Source organism: Lepisosteus platostomus, chromosome 14 (genome assembly GCF_059453375.1).
Source record: "Lepisosteus platostomus isolate fLepPlt1 chromosome 14, fLepPlt1.hap1, whole genome shotgun sequence".
Lineage (NCBI taxonomy): Eukaryota > Metazoa > Chordata > Actinopteri > Semionotiformes > Lepisosteidae > Lepisosteus > Lepisosteus platostomus.
This window is the reverse complement of record NC_142624.1, coordinates 33024108-33046049: the sequence shown is the minus strand read 5'-3', so window position 1 is coordinate 33046049 and position 21942 is coordinate 33024108. Positions and strand designations below refer to the sequence as shown.

Genomic DNA, 21942 nt, shown 5'->3' with positions numbered 1-21942 from the left:
TTGTCCTGAACTTCAGGGGGGCCACAGATTCCAGTGCAGAGCGTAAGAGCTTTCTAATTAGTGTGGGAATGCTAACCCTAACCCTAGCTAGAGTTTCAACTGAGCAGATCTGCAAAAGGTCTCTGGAGTTTTCCAGTCAGCAGATTTGAAAATTTTCTTCAAGCCACAACATATGAACACAAAACACCACAATCCTTCGTTAATAGCTGAAGGAAGTTAATTTTATTCATTCATCCATCACCTTTAGTAAAAATTTTCAAAAAGGTGAAAAATGCTGTTATAATGGTATTTGAATGAGCGTGCGTTTTAGGCCAGGGTAGGGTTAGGGTTGCAAGAACCATTAAATGTTTACTGTAGTTATACTTCTATTTGCTAATTAAATGACAAAATTAAGAGAGTTTACTCAATAGAACAAGTTTTCTTCCAACTTTTGATCTGATGCAGTTTTGGGATGCAACTAATGAAAGATATGCAAAACAGGTGGCCAAAAGTCTCTGAAATAAAAACTTCAAAATAGGATCAAAATATCACTTGTCCTAAAATTCAGTGGGGCCACAAATTCCAGTGCAGAGCGTAAGAGCTTTCTAATTAGTGTGGGAATACTAACCCTAACCCTAGCTAGAGTTTCAACTGAGCAGATCTGCAAGAGGTCTCTAAAGTTCTCCAGTCAGCAGATATGAAACTTTTCTTCAAACCACAACATACTGTATGAGCACAATACACCAAAATCCTTTGTTAATAGCCGAAGAAAGTTAATTGTATACATTAATCCATCATCTGGAAGAAAATTTTCAAACAGGTAAAAAATGCTGTTATAATAGTAATTTTACTATTACAAGTTCTCATATAACTTTTGATATGACTTACAGTATTAAAATTCCACATAAAAGCTCCTGCTGTTTATTCTGTTGTTGTTGACGGTATCCTCAGTTTTAACATTTTAGTAGTGTTGTATCTACAGTGTGTCTTTTTGGTGTGCCTTACATAATATTCCATTTATCTTTCATCTTGGCAATTTGTACTGAGATGAAAGGCTTGTATTTTTCTAATCGGATGTTATTTCCTTTTCAAAATGGCAAGCTAAACAGTAGGATTCAAATGATGACAGAAAAAGTTAATAATAATGAGGAAAAGAGAAATAAAACCAGTGAATTATTCACTGTGATTATGAAAGCATGTTCCTCTATATCATCATCAGAGATTCCTGATGTTGAAATGACTGTGATCTTCTCAAAGGGTGAGATGAGTCACTGCATTGCTGCAGGAGCCCTGTAATAATGCCAGGATGCTGAAGTGGTAATCTAACTGACTGTGTCATCAAAGCTCCGTGGAGAAAACTCTTACATCAGACAGTTATAAATATAACCATTAGTTAGTGTTATGCTGATTGTTTCAGTCTGAAGAGGGAATTTGTTTTGGTTTTGGTTTTGGTTTTTTGCTTGCTGATGTTATTTGATATCCATTTGCTGGATTTCCTTCATATCAGAATTGCTCTGTACAGGTACTGTATGTGTGTAGAATATGCCTGTGTTGTTTCAGCTCTACCCGCTACATATTTAAGTAGCTTATTTTGTTTGGAGAGTCCTTTTGCCTTTTGCCCACACTGTACATGTACGTGTATTGCATACTCTTTTTCTTTTATTGTTCTTTAGAAGTAATATGGTGTTAAACAAATGTATGTATACTCACACTGCCCTGCACAAGTATTCAGACTGTTGTCAGGAGGTTACCTCTTAACAATGAGGGTTAAGACATAATATATTATGCTAATACAGTACATTGCAAAAAACATTAGCAAAACATCTCATTCTTGGTTGGCATTACTCCCCGTGAAATATTTATTATATACACAACCAGCCACACATATTTAAAGCAGTATTTTAAAATGAAAGAAATCAATAGATATTTGATATGAAAGAAAAATGTAAAAGGCCTGATTGTATAAGTATTCAAACCTTTTACTGTGGCACACCTATAGTAATTGCCTTAATTAGCTGCACAATTAGTTGAGTGACCTCTGTCTGTGCATTATAATAGTGGTTCACATGATTTGAGAATAAAACATCTGTCTCTGCAAAGTTCCTTAGTCAGATAGTGAATTTCAAGCAAAGATTCACCATGAAGACTAAGGCACTTTTACAACAAAACATGGTTTAAAGTTACAGTTACAGTATATAAAGGAGACATGTACAGAACATTTCACAGACCCTTAATATCTAATATCTTAGAAGATCAGGCTGTCTTTCTAAACTTGCCTTCCAATTTGCCGGGCAAAGGAGGAAACTGTTGAGGGACACCACTCTAAGGCCAAAAGCTACTGTATAGAGTTCAGTGGCTGAGATAGGTGAAAATGTCCATGGATTAACAAATTCCTGGTGACTGTACAAAGGAGGTTTGCTTGGAATAGCAAAAAAAAAATCTCAAATCAAATTCTACATGGCGTATACAAGAGGTATGCAACTGTGCACCTACTGTGAGTGATCAGTGAGGGGTACTTCAACATGTAGAAAAATGGTTTGTGGTCAGACAAGACAAAATTTGAACTTTTTGGTCTTAATGCAAGAAATGACATTTGACACAACCAACGTAGTGCATAATTATCACCATCCCAGCTGTCAGGCATGGTGGTGGCAGCACTATGTGGTAGTTCTGCCTAAAAAGGTTTTCAAGGCTGATGGGAATAAAGATAAAGTACTTGCACATCATAGATTAAAGCCTGCTTCAGATCTAAAACCGGGGCACAATTGACCTTTCAGCAGCACAATGACCATAAGCTACACTGTAGTGGCTTTAGTAGCTTAAGAATAAGAACGTTAATGTCATTGTAGCTTAGTCAAAGTAAAGATATTGATCATCTTGTAGAATTCTAGAAGCAGCCCCAAAGCAATTGGAGAAAACATGAGTAAATCTGCCAAGATGTTGGGCAAGAATTGCACCAAACTGGTGTGCAAGCTTGGTAGAGACTTATCAAAAAGACCTGAGGTTATAATAGCAGTCAAATATGTTTCCGCAAAACATTGAGGCCAGGGGTCTGAATACTTGTGATATCAATATACAGTATTTCAGTTTTTGCTCGCATCGTTTGTAATTTATCCTCCCCTTTAAAATCTTCATTGTGGGCACTCAGATTTTGAATAAAATTGTGCACACTATCATTTTGTTACATGTCAAAATGGGACACAATAGGAAGGGTTTTAATACATTTGCGAAGCACTGTATCCAATATTTTCTTTTGAAAAGCAAATAAAAATCCCTCAATGCTTTCAGAAGCCCGAGAGTGAAATTCAGATTTTTTTACCTAACTATTGTCCTGTGTTTATTGTTGTAAGTGCACAGAAATATGTGCAAAGAAGATGGGTAAATGCACTTTGTGTATGGGAAATTCATCTTTTTGCCTAGATACAGTATCTGTTGCAAGCAAATATTCTCTTTGTATACCCACTGTCCATCAAGGATGTGCGCTCCATAACTAAGTTGAAACTTTCCAATTGCACATGTACAGTAGAAATCTTTACAGGAAGAAGGTAATCTGAAACAAGATGATTATTATTGAAACTGTTTATCAACACATAGGCAGACAATTTAGCACACCTGTACCAGTGGAGCTGTGAAGATGAGAAGAAGGTGCATTTTGACACTTCCTTCCCTCTTTTTCAGATGCCAATCAAGTGGATGGCACTGGAGTGTATCCACTACAGGAAGTTCACGCACCAGAGTGACGTGTGGAGCTATGGTGAGTGTGGCTTGGATGAACCACTGATCCTCACTTGATCCTCGAGTATTATATAATACATGTAGAATGTTCAATCACCTTCACAACATACTGTACACAGAAGGAGAAGAGAGACACAAAAATGGGACATAGTATGAAATCACCACAATCGGCCGGAGGCTGCTTTTCTGATGTGGGGCTGCAGAAACAAAAAAATACAATTAAAATAAATTGAATGGGGATCAAATATAAAATAACTGTCTGCATAAAAGTATTGTTTATTGTCATCTGCAGAACTGTAGAATTTATAGAATTCCTCATTAAAAACACACCGGATAAGTTACTGTAACCCACTGGTGGAAGATAACTGAACTGGCTCTCATTTACACCACTTGTGCTTCCTCTAACTTTACGTGTCCCAGGAGTAACTATTTGGGAGCTGATGACTTTCGGAGGGAAGCCCTACGATGGAATTCCAACCCGGGAAATCCCAGACATCCTGGAAAAGGGGGAGCGCCTTCCTCAGCCACCCATCTGTACCATAGATGTGTATATGGTCATGGTGAAATGTAAGACCCATGTCTTGCACCTTTCTCTATATACTGTACAGTACATCACTGTACAGTGTGCCTGCAGCTTGTCTGCTCTGAATACAGTATTTTTTCCAAACTGCAGGGTATGTTCTTTACATAATAAAATTAGTGCCACAATTGTAACACTGATTCCTACTACGGACTCTTCTGAAATGGTCTGTCTCTACACTGTCACTGCACATAGCTGAGAGTTGGGATGGGACTGTATGCTCGTGAGGTAGCATCATTTTCTGATATCTGCTAGCAATCTTCAAAATGCATGCGTGCCAAGAGTCCACTGGCCCTGATCTTCCAAAAGACGTTCTTTTTGCTGTAAATCATGTGAGCACTCTGATGCCTCAGTCATCCATAAGGATGAGTGACATATTATTTGTGTTTTAACTTCTCTGGTTATTAATCTTTGCAGAAGCAATGCAGGCCCTTTGATGGAGTGTCACTCTTGCACTGCAAAGCTCAGCATGTACAATTGGTAGTGTTATATAGGCTCAGAAATATATCAGTTTCTGTGCTTTAAGCACACACTGCTTGCTTAGGAAAACATTTCACACCTATTAAGGTGTATATAGAGAGAGACAATAGCATTAGTACCACCTGAGGGGTCACCTGTTCTACTAGATGTCTTTTTGTATTTCTTTCTTGATTCTGATGGTTTTAACAGACCCTCTGAATGGAACTGTCAGGCTGTTTGAAAGACAGCCTGATTGCAAAATAGACCTAAATGTAGCAGTAAAAGATGCGAGGCACTTATTTTAATCATAAATAAGCTGCACATTTGTTGTTTGTAATGATTTTGCAATAGTTTATTGGTCTCCTGCATGTGTAATTCTGCCAGGGTGATCTTAAATTGCTGAGGTTTGCTTGCATTTTTTGAGTAGGTGAGTAATTGTGGGTAATTCAGATAATGAGTAGGTATAAACTGAAGAGTTATTAATTGTGAGGAAATTATAACAGGAGCATGGTTTATGGTGTTAATGTGTGTGCAGCTCCTGTAAGTTCTTGGAGGATAGGGACCAGTTTTTTTATACTGACTGGCACCTGAGGCACTCATTAATTTGCTTGAGGAGATCAAAGATGGTATTGAATTGAACACTAGGAGATCAAAGACTTAAAATTCTTTCCCTATCTTCCTTTGACTCTACCTAGACCTCAGCAGAGCCTCACACACTACAGATTAAACCATTTTAAGATACTAAATACTAATACTAAAAGATACAGTACTAAGATGCTAAAACAATGGGTCCCAAACTTTGTTATACATAAACCTATCCAGATACTGTATACCAACAGAGTTTTGAATCATATCCAATTTAATACCCATTTTACAAATCATTTTGTAGTTAAAAGGATGGTCCCTTAATGTCACAAACAAACTTGTTTCTTGAACCAAAATCGTGTGAAGGAGAATAGATAGGTGGCAATTTCAGCCACAAGCTGTTTTCAACCTATAGATGGTAGTGATACTTTCAGTTTTATCCCAGGGACTGCCAGAAATCCACTTTCACAAGCATTTATTATTGTGAACGGCGCTGTAGGCCTCTCTGACGTAGAGGGATGCTATGGTCACATACAGTACGTATAGTACATGTGTTGCAACAGGTGTTGAAAATAGTGAGGGTACTGTTAATTGGTATTACTGGTAGTTTAAACTTTACTGGTAAGACCTCACATCGAATATAGAGAATATTTTGTTCAGCTTCGGTTGTCATTCCACAAAAAGGATATTGTATCCTTAAATGTGAAAGAAGAGCAACAAAATGAGACAAGTGTCCCTCTTCTAGGATCTCATCCAATTGGAGAGCAAATAATGGTCGCTGATAATTTGATTTGCTAATTGTCTCAGAAAATCATCAGCCATGTTAGTCAAACAGTGTTGTTGGATAATAACACCATCTGAATAGCTTTTCTAGCCTTAGAAAGAAGAAAAGTGCCAACCAGGTCCTCTGTCACTGGTGGCATGAATTCCTCAGCTATTGTATGAGACATTCCTGACCTTGCCACTCTGTAACTCTCTTGGTGCTTGGTGCTTCAAGGGCCTTTGTCCTGTCAGCTGTGGAGCATAATATTTTCTTGCTTGGCCAAAGCTGTGAAAATGTCAAGTGGTTTTTTTTTGTGCTGCCTGTGTTTTAAATTCCAATGTCTGTGTAAAGGAGATGATTTTAAGCTGTTGTTCGAAAGCACTACACCACGTACTGTAACACACTCAATGGCTGAGCAAAAGCATTGACACCAGTCCAAAAGAATCCAACTGTATTTCAGTGCATTTTTTGGCTTTTTATTTGGTACCGTATCATTGCCTTTCTTTTTGAATATTCATTTTGTCAGTGTTTATGTTATGTCCACAGCTGGCATACTGATATTTAAGGTTTCATTGGAAGTTTGCATGTTTTTAATACTCCATCTCTAACATGTGCTCATTTTGCTGTTTAATATACAATACTCAGTCCATCTTTCACTACGTCAAAAATGATTTAAATGGGGACAATCCTTTTGACACCTAATGTAATTGGATTTAATCAGTGCACGTCATTATATCTGTGTGCAGTGTCCTCATTGGTACGCTTGAAATGAAATCAACAAAGTACATTTTCAACAGGTTTAAGCGCGGTGAGTCGTAATGGTTATAAGCTCACAGTAAAAAAAAATAGCTTAGGAAAAAAAGATGATGTTACATAAAATCTGCAAAGTTAACAAATCCGGGGAACATTACAAAATATTCTCTGAAGACCCTCTTGAGAGAACTGGTGTAGCCCTGGGGGTACATTTACCTACAGTTTAGCAATGATGCAAACCCCAATTCTGTATCTTTACTCACGTTTGTGCATGTGCCTACCTCATACGGATGTGTCTTTTCAGAGGCTCCTTGCATGGCCCAATTTGAGTGTATATATCTGAACCCTCCAAGAGGATCCACAACATGAGGAAGCAAAATCCAGCATTAAAGCAGAGAGTTTTTGTGGTGCCGTTTTGAACCTTTCCACTGTTTCTCAGGCTGGATGATTGACGCGGACAGCAGACCCAAGTTCAAGGAGCTGGCAGCAGAGTTCAGCAGGATGGCTCGGGACCCGCAGCGCTATCTGGTCATTCAGGTAAGTCCTCCCTCAGAGCCACTGTGGCCGTTACCCAGCAATGCCTTACAGAAGCCCACAGTGTGGGAGTGCCTTATTAACTGATGGGTTTTTCAAAGAACAAGGAATGCCATTTCTTTGTCTTTCTTTTTTTGTGTAATGCCTTTTTCGCACCATAAGAACTCTCTCATTCCATAGGAATGCCCCTCCTTATTTAAAGATTAAAAGATAGTTCAGCTCATTGGAGACCATGCTGTTCCCCTAACACTGATGTGAGTGTGTGCATGTTCCAGGGGGATGACCGAATGAAGCTGCCCAGCCCCAATGACAGCAAGTTCTTCCAGAGCCTGTTGGATGAGGAGGAGCTAGATGACTTGATGGATGCAGAGGAGTATCTGGTCCCTCAGGCCTTCAACCTCCCCCCTCCATCGTACACCCCCCGTCCTCGTGTTGACTCCAACCGGGTAGGCATCCCATATCCCAGCAGGCAGGCCCTTCCAAACGCCCTTGTGCTTACATTGTGCTTTAGTCTTTTTATCAGAACTGATGCTAGGATTGTTTAGAAAAAAAACTATTTTAAAGCAGATTTTTTTTTTTATGAAAAACATTTTTGGAGGGAATTTCATCTGTGCTCTTGAGTGTCTTTATTGACCAAGTCCATCTTGAATACAGAATAGATAACATTGTTCTGCAGGTACTTGCGCTTTAAAAACCCACAAACAAAAAATGTTCTGCATGTAAAAACCTTTAGAATTCCACCTGATCTGTATAGAGCAGGAGTCTCAACTCCCCTGGGGCACCTAGAGGCTTCTGAGTTTTGTTTCAATCTGAGTCGTTCAAATAACCCAATTAAGGAAGCTGTTACATATAAAACGTTGAAGTCTGGTAAGCAGTATTGTGATTCTGCAGATAAATAATGAAATTAGTTACGTAGCTGAGAGCTCAACTGGAGCACAAATGAGAAGACACTAAGCCTTTCCATGAATGGACCAGGACCTCTGCATTAGAGTATATACAGTATACAGTACACGAGCATGGGCAGGCCAGGTTGAGTGTGGGTGAAGTGCCAGGGCTGTTTGGCATAGTGCATGCCCATCAACTGGACAGAGCCCCTGCAGAGCTGAGCTCATTAACAAGACGGAGCCCCACTGAATGTTTTTCGTTGTATCCCAGTGTATCGCATAAAGGCCATGGCTTTTTAAACTCCGGCCTCCTGAGTACCACTTTCATTACTGAGTTTCGCACTTGTAAATAGCAGTGTCTTCACTAAAATGGGAGCGCTGTTTGCTGAAGGATGATGGGCTTGGTCTGCTGTTTACTTTCTGCATGGCCAGCTGTGTTCTAGCATGTCTTATTACTCCTGTGCGCATGTGACAGGCAGGCAGAGACCCCAGGGAGGCCGGAAGATGGGCTCCCTTCATTAAAAATGCAATGAGACACTCCAGTCATGAATTTAAACAAAAAGCTCATCATAACCAATGGCGTCAATGACTGCCTGGCTTATGGTAGCCTACCAGCTCACACTCCTAGACTCAGCCATTGAGCATAGAGCTTTGTGAATAAAAGAGGGAGAAATTAAAATTATTTGTCTTTTTGAGAAATAATGTTAGAACAAGAATATAGAGTCACATTATGTCATAACCAATAATCTGGAATAGCATTCAAATTGTCCTGTCATTTTTCTGATGGATTAATTATTAATTGTTCTGTTATCTTGCGCAACTCCCATGTCAAGAAGCCATCAGCCATGTAGTTATTTCCGGTTTAGTTAATAATGAAGTGTTTTCGGACAGCTCCAATTTTGTTCCCAGCTGAACAAAATAAAGCCGGTTCCTGAAATGCACCCTTTGGTGTACAGTAAGTGTTATTGGTGGTTAGGAGACATGTACAACTTGGAGACACATTTTGGCACATAGGATAATTCCTGTTCAGGGTGGAAGTAGGAAGGCAATGGCCTACTTCCTATGTGAGGAAGATAGACACTGTAGTCCCTGTAAGTATTAGGTTGCCGAGAGGGCACTACTGTATGTAAAAAAACAACTTCGTTATAAGTAAAGTAAGAATGCAGTCCTGAAGGCTGGGTCTGTGCACCAGTGCTCTCTACTGACACTGCTGACTGTTCCCAGATGCTGGGAACTGCATGAATAAGTCCACAGGCTCCTGATTGGAAAGACACAGACTCAATAATGTAAAAGGTTATGTGCTGAAGTGCATCTTTGAAAATCAGGGTTATGTTACCTCTCTGAAAGCATCCTGTTTGCTGAGCCTGACTTCACTGGAAACAGTCTGACAAGCAAAAACATCACTGACATTTTTTTCTAGCTCGTTGAGCATCTAATTCCTGTTACTTTGTTTTTTTCCCTGTTTATCCGCGTACGCATGAAATAGAATGTGTCTGAATCCAAAAATCTGTTCAGATAGTCTGTGCTTTTGAAAGAAAAGGGGATTGGATTTAGATGGTTAGGCACAGGCATTGTGAAATAAATATGACGAAACGAAATCAAATAAAGACCAACAGCGAGAGAGCAGGGATATTGTTACTTTGCAGCAGTCACTGGAATATAATTAAATACAGTATTTGAAAACCAGGTGGGTTTTTGTTTTCCTTCCGAGGGTCTTGAAAACCTCAGTGAGGAAGAACAGAAAAGTAGTGGCAAACCAGAGCTCATTTTGTTTTGCACTCCTAGAATCTGCTTGGTGAAAAACATTTGAATAAAGCTTAGGGTGAATAAAAGCCACAAAGCTTAGGATGTTACCTTTTTACCATGATCAACTTTCATGAAGGCCATTGGAATGCACTGAAGGATCTTGAGGTCAGAGAGTTCTGAGAAGCAACCAGCAGAATAAAAATGGGGGGGAAAGCACACTGTTGCTTCAGCGGGTTTCTTACTTTTCAAATTGTCACCCAAGGGACCCAGACATGCATGTTCACACACATGATCACATGCAGCCCCCCACACATACACACAAGGAGAGTACACAACCCCCCACACATACACATTAGATCACTCACGCCAACCCACAATTTTAACTGCAATAAATAAACAAGATCAAACACAACCAGAAGGGGTGTATTTCTCCCAGTCTGCCTTCCGCCCACCTGCACAGACCCTCTCCCTCTCCAAATAAGGACTGGGGCACCTCAGGGCTGCTCGTCTAGAGAGCGTGGGCAGCCTCCAGTAGGAGCTATGCTCAGTACAGTCTGCTGCTACTGTGTAAAGTAAACCCATGAATACATGAAAAACTAAGAGGCTTTGAAGCTACAGAGTAGTCATAGATCTGCATTTTTTTTAAAGTGTCAGAAATATAGTCTATGTAGCAATGATATTTAGCCTTATTGTAGGGGGTATAAAAAAATACAAATAAGAACAATCCATCCAGTCCCTTTTGCTTATGTTTGTATGTCAGAAACAGAAGGTTCCCATGTGACAGAAGTTTAAAAAAGTCATGATTTTTCAAGTGGCAAAAGAAGTTGTTTGCTGACACGTATCCACTAGAGACAAATTGTTCCCTTTCTTTTGTGGTCATGTGTCCTGTTTCAAAGGATTGGTGATGTCTTGTTTGTAAAGTTCTCTGCTTGTGTTTGAAATCACCAAAAATTGAGAAAGCCCATAGGAAGTGTAAATATAAGAGGTGTTAATCAAAGAGCGCTTGCTGGCTACAAAAAAGGAGAAATCTGAAGTTCTTTCAAGAAATCTAAAATAAAAATAAGCCTGCTGACATATTAACTGCTTGGGAGTATCATGAATATGACAGTGACAAAATGTCTTTATGTTAGTACATACAGTCAGTTTGTGAAATTGAAAATTGCCATTAAAATGCACCCCCATTTCCTTTTGCTGTAAAGAGCACTTATCCTGCTAGTTTGGCAAGAAGATAAATCTGCTTCAGTCTTCTGTTAATTAGACAGCAACTCAAGAAGTATCAACAATGCCACTGTCAAACCTTGGTTAAATGAGTAAAGATTAATGAGGCTTTCAGTATCGGGAGTGACCTAATTCAGGTCTGCTAGTGTCCAGACAAGGGCCAGAGCACATTCCCAGTTCTTAGCTCTACATGGCAAATTTGTGGAATATTTCAGACAGTTAAAATTTCATCTGTGTTCTGTTCAGAGGAATGTGTGGGTGTGAAATTAGATTTTCCAAAATAGAAATAATACTCACCGCTAGTTGAGTGATCATCTGTCTGCTTTTGCAAACTGATCGAGGCAGACATCGCAATATTGATTGTGCTTTTCTTTTTTGATATCTGGCCCTTTCTGGTTTTTTATTTTTTTTGTATGTACAGGATTAACATGTACAGTAGTTAACTCAATCATAACACCTCATCCCTGAGCTGACTGAAAATCCATTTATCTAAGAATCTGAATTTCAGTAATATAAAGCATATACAGAACATGTTTATGTACATTTTATTTTCATGTTCCTTCTCATTGTCTTGTGTTTGCTTGTTATCCCGCAGAATCAATTTGTGTACCGGGACGGGGGCTTTAATGCAGAGGAAATGATTCCAACTCTCCCACGGGCTGTCCAGCCTGGTGCCGCCCCTGAGCCTCCGGCAGTGCAGGGGGCAACCCTGGAGTCGTTCGAGGACCCGCGGTGCAATGGTACACTGAGGAAGCAAGTGTCCCCACGGCAATGTGAGGACAGCAGCACCCAGCGCTACAGCGCAGACCCCACTGTCTTCCTGGGGGAGCGCAGCCCACGAGGAGAGATGGACGAGGATGGGTACATGACGCCCATGAAGGACAAGACGCCCACAGGTGAGCAGGCTTAGACGTCAAGGATGAGGGTCAAGGATCAGCTTCCACAACCACAGTCTTCGGATGGTATCAGGCTAGGAGTTGGTTGCAATGTGACAGGTTTCCATTGTCACACCATTGGTTAAATTGAGCAGTAAAGAAGTCATCTTCATTCACCATCACAAAAGCTCCAATCAGCCAGCCCTAGTGTGCTCTTCTTCTAAGCCAATGCAGTTTTTTTTCCCTGCAAGCCATCTATGTATGCATCTGAATTGTTTCACCCAGATATGGCGTTTTGTCACTCCCAGGTCAAATTTCAGGCTTTCTTAATCATTCTTATTGTTCCTCAAATGACGTAGGTGTCTGCCTGAATTGCTATGGTGGAGCATGGAGGTTAAAACAGACTGCTTTCAAAGCACTTACATTGAAATCATCTTGCCAGTTGTCTTTACAACTAAAAGGCACAAACTGTTATAAAATTATCTTGATATTATCATGGGGTTATGTTTGGGATAATGATATCATCTGCTTGTTTCTAAATTGTTCATGAAATGGGGCTCGCTTCATATAACTTTGTTATTGTAACATCACACGTTACTTATTTGTGTGAACCATGACAAAACCTATGTTTTCATTCAGATTAAAAACCTTTTATCATTATTTTTCTTTGTCAGACTCGGCTGCATATTGCACTTTGATGCAAAGAACTTCAGAACTCAAGCCCAAAGCAAAATGTCTTATGACAGGAAAATAGCGTTTGAGAAATGCCGGCTGAGCTGTGTGCTTCAGTTCCTTTTGAGCCTTATCGCTTGGCAGTGGTGAAAGATCCGTGTTTGTGAGGACATTAAACAAGCAGAATAGGGGATAGGTTTAGTTTGGAGAGAAGTTGGCTGGGAGTTCTCTTCCAATCACAACAAATGTTTCCTGCCTTTAAATGAAATGGTTAGATTGTTTCAGTCTCTTTTCAACTTGCATAGCTCAGTTTAATTACATTAGAGAGGTACAAACCTAATTGACTCTTAGCCATTCTGTCGCTCTCATTTTTAGATTATCTGAACCCAGTAGAGGAAAACCCCTTCGTCACACGCCGCAGGAATGGAGACGTTCATGCACTGGACAACCCAGGATACCACAGCGCCCCCAATGGGCAACCCAAGGTGGAAGACGAGTACGTGAACGAGCCTCTGTACCTCAACACGTTCCACAACAAGGCTGAGAAGAACCCCGAATTCCTCAAGAAAAATGAGTTGCCCCCCCCTGTCACTGCCACCACCACGGGCACCATGGTTGACAAGAAGCCGAAAAAGACTTTTGACAATCCCGAATACTGGCACCACAGTCTTCCCCCCAAGGCCACACTACACAACCCAGATTACCTACAGGAATGCAACACCAAGTTCTTCTACAAACAGAATGGGCGCATAAGGCCAGTGGTAGCGGAGAACCCAGAGTACTTGTCCGAGTACGCTCTGAAGCCTAGCACAGTGCTGCCACCCCCACCATACCGTCAGAGGAACACTGTGGTGTAGCAGCTGGGGTGTGTGCTTTCTCCAGCTAGCAGGAGGAAGGGGCCTGGTCTTCATAGCCTTTTTCCTTTGCGAGCATTCTGAGACTTTGTGTTTCCTCCCAACTGGAAGAAAACAATTCCAAAAGAAATGAAAAGAGACGATACATCACTGGGACGCCCACTTGAAGCAGCATTCCTCCAACTAGCTGTGGAAGAGGACTTTGTACTTCAGTCAATCTGAAGCAAGCATCAGACTCTCCTGGTTACCTTCCCAATTTCTTGAGAAATGAACAACAAAAAGAACTGAGTGCTTCTTAGCGTGGCCCTCATTTCCTGCTTGCAAGAGGCAACAACAAACACAGTTTGTTGAAGGCTGGGCGTGGCACATTGGCCCTGAATAATTCTGTTCATCTTCCCCGTCTTCATACAAATGAGCAAAGTTCAAGCAATATGGAGACAAGCAGCCATGTTATATAAAGGCTGTTCCAACAGCAGTCAGTTGTTTAAACCTGAAAACTCATGCTTTGGACACTGACAAAGGAACTTTGCATTAAAACCTGCAGAGCTTGTGTAGATGAAAAAAAGAAAACCACTGGGTGGTGATTTTAAAATGGGTTTAGGTCCCCAACTATTGTTCAGTTAATAGGAGGGTCCTACTCTTGAGCTTCTTTTATAACTATAATTCCTAGCCAACTGACTGACCTTTTTATGTAAAGGAAAATGAACCAGTACATAAAGAAATATTTACATTTCTGATATATATAATTTTTTAAAATTAGTACAGTACTGGTTCGGTAGATAATTCACTTTATTTTCAGTGTACACAGCCCTATGTAATACGCAGAATGGTCAATCTCCTCGGGTTCATCAGTTTGTATGTGCTTTCACTATGCTGTTATGATTATATGATGAGATACTCATCTGCAGTTGACTTATTACTTATGGCTTATGTAATAGCACATTTATCGTCCCCCAATAAAGGTTCAGTCAAAAATAGCAAAGTGCAATATGTTATGCTGAAGAATCTCAATAATAGAATATGCATATGAATTATGGTTTTAAACAGAAGCTCTACTTGGGACAGTAACCACTACAGGTGGTTCCAATTAAGGAACAATACAGTCACATCATAAATGCAGAGAATACAATTATGGTTGTTCATATAATAACTGGAATTAATGAAGTCTCTTCCTTTGATGACAGTGTGAAGTGAACCCCCAAACAAAGCTGCAGCCATTGTCTGCCCAGTACTGCAGCATCAGAGAATACATTGACCACAAATTGTAGGGTGGCTCAATCCATAGTGACTACGAGGACATCAGTGAATGTCTTCTACAGTTACATCTTGGCTTACGAAATGAACAAAAAAGACCATGACCAATACTTTAACAAGTATTTTAAAAAGTTGCATATCATCTTTATAGAAGACATCTTCAATTCAACTGCTAGAATTACTTCATTTTTTCCAAGTTAATGGATTTTTTAATTCACAGGGAGCCATTGAACAGAAACCCACACATAGACTCGTGGACACTCAAACACACACAGAAGGATATTTCATATTATATATGAAACTTGTGGCATAAAATCTGTAATATTCCATGTTATGTACAAAAGGCTCGACAGCAAACTTTTTAGTTTGTAGAGGTTCATGGGACTGTGAAGGAAGAAACACTTACCTTTTGTGTTACCGCTTTAATGAAGAATGCAAGTGAGGTTAGGGAGAGATGAGCCTGAGACTCATCAAAATTAGACGCTGGTTTTAAAGGCACATTAGCAAGTCTCTTTTCTATTCTGTAATTAAGTCATTGCCTCATGGTGAAGCCTTGAGATCAAACTGCACTCTTGGGTCATGGCTCTCAAACAGTTGTCGCACACTGTTCTGCAAGAGGAGAGGATCAGCCAAGAGGACTACAGAAATTCCACATGAAAGTTGATTTTATTACTGCCATAAGGTCTTCAGCTGTGAGGTACAAACTTGTGAGGATGTAGCTTTAGATCTACATTCAATAGCGATTTAAAGTGCAGAACTAAGGGTTTTGGTGTTTTAAATCTCGAAAACAGAAAACGTATGATGATCAAAATAGCACCTGTGCAGTGTAACAGTATATTAAGCAGAGTAGTAGGATGAGGATTATTTGTAAACTGCTTTTTAAGGAGACTTTGATGGTGTGACAACTCATCACCTTTGAAACAGGACAGATTGTTCAAGGTGACCTCTGCAGCAGAGTTCACTTATAACACACACTTCACCAGAGCCAGATTAAAATGGCAAAACAGAACTGTGCCAAATGTTTTAAGGTACTTTCATTTAACTGTAGTTCATTTTAATATATGAAAGGGAGGAACTATGATAAATTAAAACCATTAAGAAGACCTTTTTAAATAATAAAAATCTAACAGGCAGAAATCATTTCTATTGATCGCCAGCACCTTGTGTTACTGAGAACACTGCCAGGCACTTCTTTTGCTGCTAAAATTAATGCAAGAGCATTTGAGATCATTCAACGTTGATTTATTTTGTAGATTTTAAAGCACTTAAAGCTCTGGTGCAGCCTAATCATACACTTTCGAAAATTCAAGCTAATGCCACCATTATACAAGTTTTGAGTTTTTTTTCACTGCAGAAACCTTGAGAAACAATATTGTCCATGTTTTGCTAGATCCGTACAACATTATATTTTAATATTGGAAATTAATTGTATTAATTTTATTTATGTGTGTACAGAATGAAGGTAGACCCTAGATGGAGCACTTTAATTGGTTCTTAAGATTTTAATAACACAGGTGACTGGCTGTTGTTTTGAATGTTTGCAGCCAGATTTCTTTTAAACCAGATGTAGCTCAAAAAAAGGTTAGGATGTCAGGGAACACGAGTCCGAATTTTGTAATTTGCCAAAATAATTTGTTTACAAGACAGTAAAAAAGTAAGTATATTTTCCTTTATGACAATGAATAATTTATTACAGCCAATTTAATTACACTCGAGCTACTGAATATTAGAAGTAGTTGTCAGATTGAGTCAAATGTTGTTAAATATACTGGGTGCTTTAAAGTTTCTGACACATTGTTCTGGTCTACATGATGCCTGAATTGGATACAAGACTTGTGCTTATCAACACATGTCCCGCTGTGGTCCTGTCACCATTAATGTGTTGAATTCCAGTGTGTTTGTTCTCCGTCTAGTTGGGTTTTTTACAGCCTGGTGAAAATGAAATGGATAAATGCACTTTTTGTAACCTTAAAAACAGGGATTTCAAGAGTATGAGGTGGGCTGATTTTAAAATGAAAGAATCTGGCTGTACCACACATTTAGGTAGTTACTGTTCTGTGTTGTTAAATGTTTATTATTATTATTATTATTATTATTATTATTATTATTATTATTATTATTATTGGTTTGATTACAGACAAAAGAAACATATTTTAATGTTAGGCCTTGCGATGGTAATATCTTTGTCTTTCAGCTGCATTTTGCGTCAATACTGGTGCATCGCTTCTAACCAGTAAAACAAATTCTAGCAAAACCCTGATGGATTTTCTTTATTGAAAATGTATAATGGTATGAATATTCATTCTCTGTGTCTCTCTTCTTCTTCACTGCCATGAAATACCGTTCTTACCCTCCTTATGGCCAGAATACATTTTTAATGGATATATACTGTACATTCCTTTAAGAAAATGCAAAGGTTTCTCAAAGTTTAGACAGCAAGTTGTACTTAAAAAACAGGTATATACTGTACTAGACTTGTATCCCAGTCAGGTTGTAGTTCCACCTTCCATCCTATGATGGCTGTGACCCAGGGAGACATTAAAACTGAGGCGATTAAATATCCGAATTAGAACTAAAACAGAATTGGAGTGGTACATGCAAGTCTAAGTCTGAGCATTATATATTTTCTCTGCCCGATTTTTGGAGGCAGTATCCATTGAGAAAAGCCCACTTTTCCCTTGAAAAAAATGAAAAAAATCACTAATCCAAGTTCTGATTCCTTTTCTAGCCAAGAAGCTCCCTCCCACTCATTGTCATAGAAAAATGTACTTTGAGAAAACAAAGACATTACCATTCCATTGTTAGTGTTTTCCTAAAAGATTACAGCATCAGTAACAGGATGGTGAACTTATCACCAGCCCAAGACATACTCATGTCTATAGCTGTGGATACTGGACTTTACTTTGCTGAAGGTATTTTAAATATGTAGCATACACTGTTACGGATGTAAAGTGGGTTGAGTTTAATTTAAAATCAAATAAGAAAGCAGCTACTGAGGAACAACTTGACCAATGCCTGAAGTTACTGTTGGGGCAGACCAATATATGTGGTAGCAACAGACTTGCAATTAACTTTTCCAAATCTGGTGCAGTGATTAATCTGTCAAGCTTCCTCCATGTTTGTTTGTGTATTGGAGACATTTTGTGGACACATAGTCAGAAGGAAAGAAAGGCAACGGCCCAATTTTATTCATAAGCAGAGGATGGAATATATTCAGAAAAAAAAGATTTTAAAGCTATCCTGTAGCAAATTAAGAACATACTGTAGCTGCATAATGAGAGGCAATAAAAATGCAAACAAATTATTGTTGAAACCTCTCCATATATAAGAATAGTTGTGTCTATTGTTAATTAATTAATCGCTAGTAGTGGTTACTTACTACTAGGTAGAAATTGTAGTAGTACTACTGTTTTGCTGGTCCTTTTAAATACTTTGGCAGAGCACAGATATACTGAGAGACAGTAGAGAATATTTCCCTTGCTTCTGTCATTTGCCTACAAGAAAAGACCAAACTCCCTTTTATTTGTAACAGGATATAAAGAATTTGTAAATAGAATTTACAACCCCTAGTCTAAAGTGTTACTGATGTAACTGGAATATCATGTAGCATTTTGCTGGAATTCAGCAGATGGTTGAAATTCATGACTGTTAAAGCAACAAACTGGAGCACTTCATTTTGAGTTTTCAGGTCAAGTCTCTTCTTTGTCCTGTTGTCTTCAACACCAACAGTCACACACTTCAAAATCTTTTTTTTCCATAATCAAAATTTACTTTCAGATAAAATCCGTAACAATGCTGACTCATAGCAGGCAACTGCTTCCCTTGTCTGTCAAATATCCACTAACTACATGAAGCTCCCATTAACTTTTGGGACTGGGAGTTTGAAAAGGGCAACAGCCTCATCACAGGTAACTCTTTCACTGGCGCTGGTTCAATATAATTGGGTTCACTGCACAAAGCCCAGTTCCTCTTGTAGCTCTTTTAAAACACATTAGCACAGCACAGAGTTCCTGAGAGGTTGAGAGAAGATTTCCCTTGCCATTTTCGTTAGTCTAGAAGAGAAGACAAATGGACCATTTGATAGAAAGTGCAAGTCCATTCTCACTTATGAACCTGTCTTGGTCATTTGGATTCTTTTCATTTTTCAGTTTAACCAACATCAAGCTGCCTGCTAAACATTTTCCGAACACAATCATCTCAGTTCACTAAGGTTATAATGATAAGGTTCTGTATAATGATAGCCAATACCTATAAATGGTATGTAGTGACAACAGGGAGAATATGGTTTCTGAATATGACCTTGAGTGCCAGACAGATGAGTCTGGTGGAATTGGAATTACTGTAGGCAGATTGATTAAGGTCATTAATACCTTGTTTTTAAATGGCTACTTTTGTTTAACTTCCAGGCAAACACCTTATTTCTTTCAGTAACTGAGATTTTGTTTATAATTTAGCAGCCCACAGAGAGATTCATTTCTGCAGAAACATTACAAAATGGGCCATTAGAAAAAGCTAAATTTCAGCAATCTTTCTTTAATAAAGATCTATGTGCAGGATGTCTTATAACTAATGTAACAGTGTGAGTATGCAATTTGCTTCTGCATTTCTATTCATTTCTATAAGTTAAGTAACTTGTGCGTAATTTTTATTGCATCAGCAGAACCTTATATGTTCATGATCGCCAGTAAACCGCTTTGCGTTGCAAAGATTTCTGGATCTTTTATTGCATTAAATGTTTTTATTATGCTTCACCATGTGCAAACAGGGCCATTATTTTTAAAAATTCCCTGGCATAATCTTTGGTATTCCTATTTCTTCTTTAGCACACACTGACAGATGTGGAGGAAGCACATTGTTTTTTATTAATAAACTGAAGTTTGGTACAGTTGTTCCTCAAGATTTACTGTACTACTGTACGCTAACTGAAAAATGTGAATAGTATTTTTATAGACTGCTGAAGAATTGGCCAGAGTGCATTTGTAAATAAGGGGGAATTGTTACATTTTGGGATTATTTTCTTCTCACCTTGGAATTGGTTTATGTTGAACATAATTGTCTATTAGTGATACTTTTGTTCTGTATATATCTGTATTTTGGATTGTGATTTTTTATTTGAAAAGCTCATGAATTTAGACATTTTACTTGTGACTGTGTTTAGCACAAATTGTAATCGTGTTTTTAACTTCTGCACTTGCTCATGTGGTAGGAGCTGCTTTTACTGTTTGATGTAATTTTAAGCCTTGTTTCCCTTCTCATTTTCTTTTTCTGTAAAATCAGCTGTAGAAAATACTCTGATGCACTGTTGCAATACCGGTTCCTGTTCTGAATTTCTAAGCTCTGGCGCAGTCTCTCTCCAGAGCCTTATTTCTTAGTTTGTATTTCAGTATTTGGTTCCTCCTTTAATCTCCAGTGTTTGATATCTCTCTCCATTTTTATAATTGGTGCAGTTGGGTTTTGTTACTGTGACCTCCTCCCATGTTTGAACTGGGTAGAGAGCTAGCTGTAGGACCGACAGTGGCAGAAAGCACCTACCAGTGTTGCCAACAGCTGTTCCAAAAACTGTCCGGAATAAACCAGAACGAGGTAGTCTCAGGGGCCAGCGTCAGTTAAGGATTTTTATTAATTTATGAACTCGCCAAAACCCCATTCATGTGTTCTGTTGTCAGCTGGCATCTGATATGACCTTACTAGCCACCCCCCCACACACAAACACTTTCTACATCCCTCGTTTTTCACAGGGGGAGGGGGTGGGGGTCAGTGCTTGGAGACGTCCAGACAAGCTCAGGCAGTCTCATGGAAAATAGCTTGTGACAATTTAGCCACTAATCTTTTTAAATGTGGCGTGTTTTAATTAGCTGAAATGCGGGTTAACGATGTATAATGCCTCTCAAATGCTTTTCAGTCTAGTTGTTTGAAAAATGCGTGAAGTTCATTGATATAGGGCCTGCAGGATTTTGCTCTGTTCTTCCTACAGTGTGTCATCATCCCCAGTTATTGCAAACACTTGTCGCTTAAGATAAGAGTAACAGCTGTATACTCATAAAACATGCAACATTTTCAGCTGACTGCTTTTGTAGGTTATAACAAAGAAAACCACCTATTCTTTTTAATCCAGAATGCCTTTTTCCTGAAAAGAGAAATAACAATAGAAAAGAGCAATTTCCTGAAGTTTTTCTCATTTGGATTCAGTGCATTTTCCCATATAATTTGTAACAGAATAAAGAATTACCCTGAATTCTAGTCAGGCCTTATCTACATCCTTTCTAAAAGTTAATCAGAGATAGGAAAGTCAGTCAGACCAGTACAATGTAAAATCAGCGAGCCAGAGAACAATTCTAATAAACGAGACCTCGGCGAAGCTTCACCACACAGTGCGATATCATTCCTCTGTGGTGGAGAGTCTGCATGCTCTTTCTGAAAAATAGTGTGGCTGGGGGCGGGATGATTTCTGGTATCCAAGAGCAATATCGGAAAATTTTGGAGCTACAGTAGTTTATCTTGAGGGTTTGCACGATTTAAAAAAGACTGTCAGAGAGCTGCAAAGAGCTAGACTTTAAGCTTTGGAACTGTCTTGTTCTCAGGTCCTGTAACAGTAAACGCAATGAGGAGGTTGTGTTCAGGTTTCGTTTTGGACAAAAGCTCAGCCCATGGAAAAATGAAATACTGTAGGTCCATTACAAAGTACAATCTCTCCTTGCATCCTCTCTGCTAGTCTCAAAACATGAAGCCAGGGGAAATCGATTAAATTAGTTCCTTAAAGTTGCTTTTGTCTTGTTTTAATAACAGAGTAATGCAGCTGAAATTAAAAACTTAAGTTGCTCATTTCCTTGCTTCACATTTGGTACCAGAGACAGTAAAGTCCCAGAATTAAAAAAAAAAAACATTCATCCTCTTTAATGTTGGCACCACTGGTAACAACCCCTTAATTTTAGTGAACATTTTATCACCCCTACAGCTACAGCATCTAAAAACTGTTCTGCATTTTTGTTACATGAATCGTCAAAAATATATTTTTAATTTAATATAAATAAAGTTCAATAAAATATTTAAA

At 38.9% G+C, this 21942-nt stretch overlaps 1 protein-coding gene across 1 annotated transcript in view; it reads left to right on the top strand.

The window, feature by feature from the left end:
- Positions 1-21942, top strand: part of LOC148649289 (receptor tyrosine-protein kinase erbB-4-like) — a 372283-nt gene extending 350341 nt beyond the window's left edge. The window contains exons 22-27 of the mRNA XM_088605758.1: positions 3658-3733; positions 4135-4281; positions 7294-7391; positions 7664-7834; positions 11832-12132; positions 13159-21942. Coding sequence (XP_088461884.1) covers positions 3658-3733; positions 4135-4281; positions 7294-7391; positions 7664-7834; positions 11832-12132; positions 13159-13640 — 1275 coding nt within the window. The 3' untranslated portion in view covers positions 13641-21942. The remainder of the gene's footprint in view (positions 1-3657; positions 3734-4134; positions 4282-7293; positions 7392-7663; positions 7835-11831; positions 12133-13158) is intronic.